Consider the following 6000-nt stretch of genomic DNA (forward strand, 5'->3'; position numbering starts at 1 on the left):
AAAATCATTTTGGCAGCTTCACAGCAGTCGAGCTGGTTTCCCGCCAATTCTAACTTTGAATTACACAATGCAAATTTTGCAAGTCCAGTCAAATAAACAGCTGCTCAATTGCCTGCAATTATTTCTCAAACTTACCTTTTTCTGTAGAAAATGCAGAAAACTAAGAACAGGAATTCACCAATCTGGCTATGATGTCCTTTTGAATTGTCCTTGCTATCAATGGGACTGACTGACTGTTTCTGCAGGCAGAGAGACAGCCCACGCAGTATGAGCATGCTCATACATGCAGCAGACACTTCCCTGAGAGATGGCACAGACCAAATGCAGAGCTAACATGGCGAGTAATCAAATCATAAAATCATTGATTACAAGCAACATTTTCACAACTTTATATTTATCTGGTGCCTCCTGTCAGCACAAGACGAGAGGACGTTCTTTTGTGGAAATGATGTTAAAAAGGGCCTCAGGATAACACATAGATGTCTAAAGGGTCAGTGAGGTATGGCTGTGTGACATGTTTTTATCCATGGCTGTGTTCATGACAATCCAGTCATATACCAAATAGATAATATAGTTTCCTCTATCCTCAGAGATATATAAAGCTTCACTTGGTAATAAAAAAATCTTCTTTCCTCCACTGTGACTCAAGCTGTGCCTTTCATCTCTTCCTACACACAAATATTCCCGCTTCTTTCTTGCTTCCCGGTCATTTTAAAATACAGGATGCTTCCTGTTGATGTGCAAAAAAACAAAAAATGTCCTTCCACACCCACACCACTGAGACATCTTGTCTGGATGGTGCGGCTGTTTCACAAACGCTGTGGTAGCAGCTGTTTCCTTCCTGTTATGTTGCCTGTCTGAAACTGCATAATAACAATGGCAACAAAGTATTAACAGAACAAATGAGTCATGCTAGTTGGGTTCTTAATTCTTTGTTGGACAAAATACTAAATATAACCAAACAAAAGGTATAATGCTCACAGCTCCTTTGCATCAATATCATTAATAAAATGAAAAGATTAAAAAGTGATGTTAAAATGTTCTACAGTAGAACAAAATGTTTACAGCTTTCTTCTAAAGACATTTCTGTACAAATTCATACAGAGAATTTACAACTTCAGTATAAATATAAACAGACATTTGTTTTTTTCAACTCAGCAACTTGGACTGTTTTACCTCAGAAAGTCAGGATGACTGCTGTTCAACAAGTTTCTCTTCTAGTTTTGGTAAAATTAGAATACTTTATTAGTTTGTTACTTACAGAGTATGTAGAGCAGTTGTTATCTTAACACTACATGACATTGTCGCTTCTGTCTCAAATAAACAAAACAATACAGAAAGGCAGCAATTAAAACAGCCAATGTGTCCATGGGATACGTGAGAGGGGTGTACTTTTCTCACAGAAGAATATTACATCTATACAGTTAAGTTAAACTTGCGACCGGGGCGTTAAATTTCTGTCTGGTGTCACTTTTGTCTGCAAGGACTGCTTCAAAGATAACATTTATAGTTGCATTTGTAGCCCTGCCACTGTCTGGCACCCTGTCGAGACCTGTCCAGGGTGTAACCTGCTTCTTGCCCTGTGGCAGCTGGGCCAGGCTCCCTCCCCGGGTGGAAACATTAATGAGGTAACTGGATACATTTGCAAAATTCAATCCAAATCAAAAATACAATAAATAAACAAAATGATTATTTAAAATGTAAAACTATATTATTAAATAAAACCTGTAAAATCACTTAGATAACCATATTTCATCTCATTCATGTCAGGGCTTCGTGTGTGGAGGAGAGGAAGAGATGACTCAAAACAGGCACGACTTGTGGTGAAAGCTGGTGTTTAGTGCAGATGGAGTGAATGAACAGAACAGGAGCAGGAAATGGCTGACGGACGGACAGACGGACGGACGGACTGAATGACTGAATGAGCAAAGCATACAGTGACAACCTAACATCAACAACAATGACACGACAATGAACCGATGAATCTGAGGGACTTCAATACACAGACTGAATGATTAGTGATTAGAGACCGGTGAGTGAATGGCTGAACATAATCTAACTAATGACACATAAAAGTAACAGGAACAGAACAACAGAAAATGAGAACGAGTGACAAAATAAACTGAACCTGAACAAGCTGAAAACACTGGGTTACTGACCCAGGAACCCTGACAATTCATGCTCCACTTGTCCAGTCATTGCATAAAATTGAACATGAAAGAAAAACAAAGCAAGTTGTGCGTGGATGTAAAGGTTTATTTGCCATTGTGTTGGTTGATTGAAACCCAGGGGATCAATTCAATCCTGTTTTTTTCTATGAAGTTCATCCAAAAACACAGTTGTTAATTTTACTAAAAGGCAGAGTGCCTCATTTACTCTTCTTTGACATAAAATTGCACATAATATGAAAAAAAGACAGCAAAAACTATTTTAACATGAACCGTTATATAACTACACATATAAGACACATACATGGTTCCTGATTAAAACTGGGGGTGAAATTTGTTTGCTATCTCACTTCAAGGCAGGTTCTCAATGTAAAAATAAAGCTTTTTTCTATAATTCTTCATACGTTAATTGTCCCGAAGCTCCACCTCCACGGGGTAGTGGTCACTGACGGATCGAGTCTGCAAGTAGAAAAACATGGCAAACAGCGGTGAAGTGAGATGTTTGCACGTAAACATTGCCATGTTGAATTAAATGTTTTTAATATTAAATGTCTTACTGTGTCATAATTTAGGCGGTACGCTCTTTTGAAGTCGAAAGGCTTTGCAGAGCCAGGAACAACTGCGTCATTCATCCTCTTTCCAAACACAACAATCCTGTTGGCAGGAAATAGAGTCACAATCATGCATTCATTTGACTTTGCCTGTTGTTTAACATGCAGATGACAATTTGCCATCAAGAAGCATTTCACTTTCTTTGTTTTAAGTCTGTAATGAAACAGAACTAGGGAGGTGTAGGCAGTGAAACCATTGTGAGGCAGGAGGGGCGGTGATTGTTTTTTCAGCATAGAAACAGATCTTGCCCACCCGGATTTCCTAATCTTAAAATAGGAAAGTATTTATATTTATAACTATTTAGATATTCAAATATTTTCTAAGCTAAAAATAAAATCGTGTGACTCTGAGCAAGACAACAACAACATAAAGAAAAGATACCTGTCATATGTATGGTCATTAAGGTCACTAGTAGTGGTGTCAGCGTCTTCATCTATCAACCAAAAGTAGGGACGAGAGCTCATTCTGATGTTTGTCCTTTTAGTACTTGACAGGTAACGTCCATCCGCATTGAAGTCCCCCAAAATCATGATGCTCTGAAAGACAATATATATGAAAATACAAAGGTAAATATTTTATAACAATATCATTTAATATAATTTTGTTCTCCAGTCTTTAGGTTTGAGCACATTTCAGATTTTTCATTTTAGTTACGCTCATATGTCAAACATAATAACGGCACAGGTTTGGTTTTCAAAGAACAAATTAATTTAAATAACTTGAGAAGCAAATTATTTTGACTTCTTGTCAACAATAACTTTATCTTAACAAATAAAAATAGTTTACTGTTATAAAATTGTGCTTTTATAAAACTAATTTGTCCACAGCCTGCTGTTGTGAAGTGCTTGAAGTCTAGAATGACAATCAGACCAATGATTGTAACTATCAATCATTTCATGACCTTTTCTGCTCTAATCAACATATTATTGTTATTATTGTTATTTAGCATCGTAAACAAATCCATTCTGTAAATTCGTCACTCTTTCATTTCCAGCCTACATTAGTGCCCCATCTCCTTCTTGCATCTTGGACCACATTATGAAGAGCACGCAGCTCATGTTCAGCATCCTTTGGTTTGGTGTGGACGGGAATCAGAACAAGCTTCTTCACAACTGGAAGCACAAACATAACCAGTTAGTTACAGGTGAACATGCACAGTAGTACTTGTTTATTTGTATACTTGTATGGACATTCATGGACAATTTATCCTGTATCCTGGAAGAAGGAGCAGCGTCACCAGTTTCAAACTGGTCCCTGTGAATGTAGAAGTAGAGGACAAAAGCTCACACTCATACATACGTCTGGCTGAACGGCGGCGAAACTGCACAATAAAGGGCTCTCTGGCAAGCACATCTTTGTTTTCTTCTTCATATTGGTAACGGTCAATCACACTCATTTCATCCTGTCTGAGACAGAAAATACACACACATCTGTTTCCCTCATGCTAACATATAGCCAAGGTCTCAGCCCAAACTGAGATGACTTATATTGTGAGAAGTTGCTTATTGTTGTGAATCTTGTGCTGTCTGAGGAAGTCTGAGGCCAGGAATAGGGTGGAGTCCCGACTCCAGGTTTTTGACTCTTAGTGTGTCGGGGTGTTGGTGTATCATGTCTCTCTGCTGGCTGGGGAACGCCTCCGTGTCCTCCCAGAACAGCTGGAGTAGGTGAAGAAGAGGAGGTGATTTTTCTAAAAGCCATGTTCACCTATTCTCTTAAACATTCATAGAGTGCTTTTATTTCTTTTAAAGGAAAAAATATCTAATGCAATAAATGTTGAAGAGTCTCCCCTTAGACCAGAGGTGGGCAATTCCAGGCCGCGAGGGCCGGTGTCCTGCAGGTTTTAGATCTCACGCTGGGTCAACACACCTGAATCACATGATTAGTTCGTTACCAGGCCTCTGGAGAACTTCAGGACACGTTGAGGAGCTAATTTAGCCATTTAAATCAGCTGTGTTGGTTCAAGGACACATCTAAAACCTGCAGGGACACCGGCCCTCGAGACCTGCAGTTGCCCACCTCTGCCTTAGACTGTTGCTCCTGCATTCTGGACCCGGATAAGTGGAATAAAATGGACGGTGAATAAAAGTTAATATTTTGGTTTGAAGAATATCTGAAATCATTTCTGTGGATTATCTTAAACTTTTTAAAAAAATGTTTTATTTTCCTTAAAATCTTCTCCTAAATGCAATGATCTGTCTTGACAGATTTGAGCTTTTAATTCCGGACATGTGAGACATCTATGAAACATATGAATGTCAGATGATTGTACCTGTAGAAGAAGACAAACTGCTCCCTGTAGGAATGTCGTCCTACTGGGGCACCGATCTCCATCCTGTATGGACGAGATCTGTTCCCCCTGTTCAAAAACAGACATAACTGTAGTTCAGTTTTATTTTTGGGAGGTTTTGTACATATTGTGTGTTTGGCATTACAGCAGGAATACTGTTGTTGTCAGTTAGTTCCAGTGGTCAGCAGGTGTAAATGCCTGTTAATGTGGTTTGTGATGACTTTCCTGTGTCTGTTGAGCTCTGTGAGAAATTTGCTCATTGCCCTGTCATTGGGATCCCGGACCTCCAGTAACACCACCACACTGTACCGAGACACAATCTAAGAGAAACACACAAACCCACTTAGTAAAAATACATTTAAGAAATAAAAGTCTGGTGCAACAGTTCAGCAACCACTGGGAATCCAACACATCAACTTTTACAAGCCAGTGTGAACAAACTTAAATAACTCTGTATACTGCAAAAATGGCCTGACGTCACACACTTAAAAGTCAGCAACTCTTATTGTGGCAATACATTCTATAATTAAGTGTTTGAATATGTTGATGACACAAACACACTTCAACAATAAAACAGCATCATAATTTAATCAAATTAAGTTGTAAATGTCTCATGACTTACCTTGATTAGATTATTTCGTACAATATCTTTGTTGAGTTTTCTCCCTCCAAGATTCTTGACATTGAAGGCTGCGATCTTCATTCTGACTGTAAAACCAAACTTTTGAGAATATCACAGCATTTACATAATTTCAGAGGCTTTAACATCAATGAGAATGCTAACCATACTTAGACACAGTGCTTTGTGTCTAAGCTCACACTTGCCCAGAGCGACCTGTGAAAGGCTTCAGCCCTGACTTTAACCCTTACTCAGGTAAGCTACTAAGAAGGTGATGGTGGTGGATGTATTAGACCTGTCCTTTCACTTTTTAG

At 38.7% G+C, this 6000-nt stretch overlaps 1 protein-coding gene across 1 annotated transcript; it reads right to left on the reverse strand.

Moving 5' to 3' along the window:
- Positions 1-2573: 2573 nt before the first annotated feature.
- On the reverse strand, positions 2574-5770 carry LOC146632839 (deoxyribonuclease-1-like). Its single transcript, XM_085354739.1, has 8 exons — positions 5690-5770; positions 5289-5387; positions 5050-5156; positions 4068-4186; positions 3780-3892; positions 3162-3316; positions 2726-2822; positions 2574-2627 (listed from the first exon to the last, which is right to left on the reverse strand). The coding sequence occupies exons 1-8, from the start codon at positions 5768-5770 to the stop codon at positions 2574-2576; spliced, it is 825 nt and encodes a 274-aa protein (XP_085210865.1).
- Between the last annotated feature and the right edge of the window lie 230 nt (positions 5771-6000).

Source organism: Diplotaxodon limnothrissa, linkage group LG5 (genome assembly GCF_057381915.1).
Source record: "Diplotaxodon limnothrissa isolate DT_005_m linkage group LG5, D_limnothrissa_male_GT1.1, whole genome shotgun sequence".
Taxonomy (NCBI): domain Eukaryota; kingdom Metazoa; phylum Chordata; class Actinopteri; order Cichliformes; family Cichlidae; genus Diplotaxodon; species Diplotaxodon limnothrissa.

Coding starts and splice junctions, on each gene's coding strand:
- LOC146632839 (XM_085354739.1), bottom strand. CDS start 5,770: ATGAAGATCGCAGCCTTCAATGTCAAGAATCTTGGAGGGAGAAAACTC. Junction 5,388..5,689: donor TACGAAATAATCTAATCAAG/GTAAGTCATGAG, acceptor TGTTTCTCTTAG/ATTGTGTCTCGGTACAGTGT. Junction 3,317..3,779: donor GAAGGAGATGGGGCACTAAT/GTAGGCTGGAAA, acceptor ATTGTCTTTCAG/AGCATCATGATTTTGGGGGA.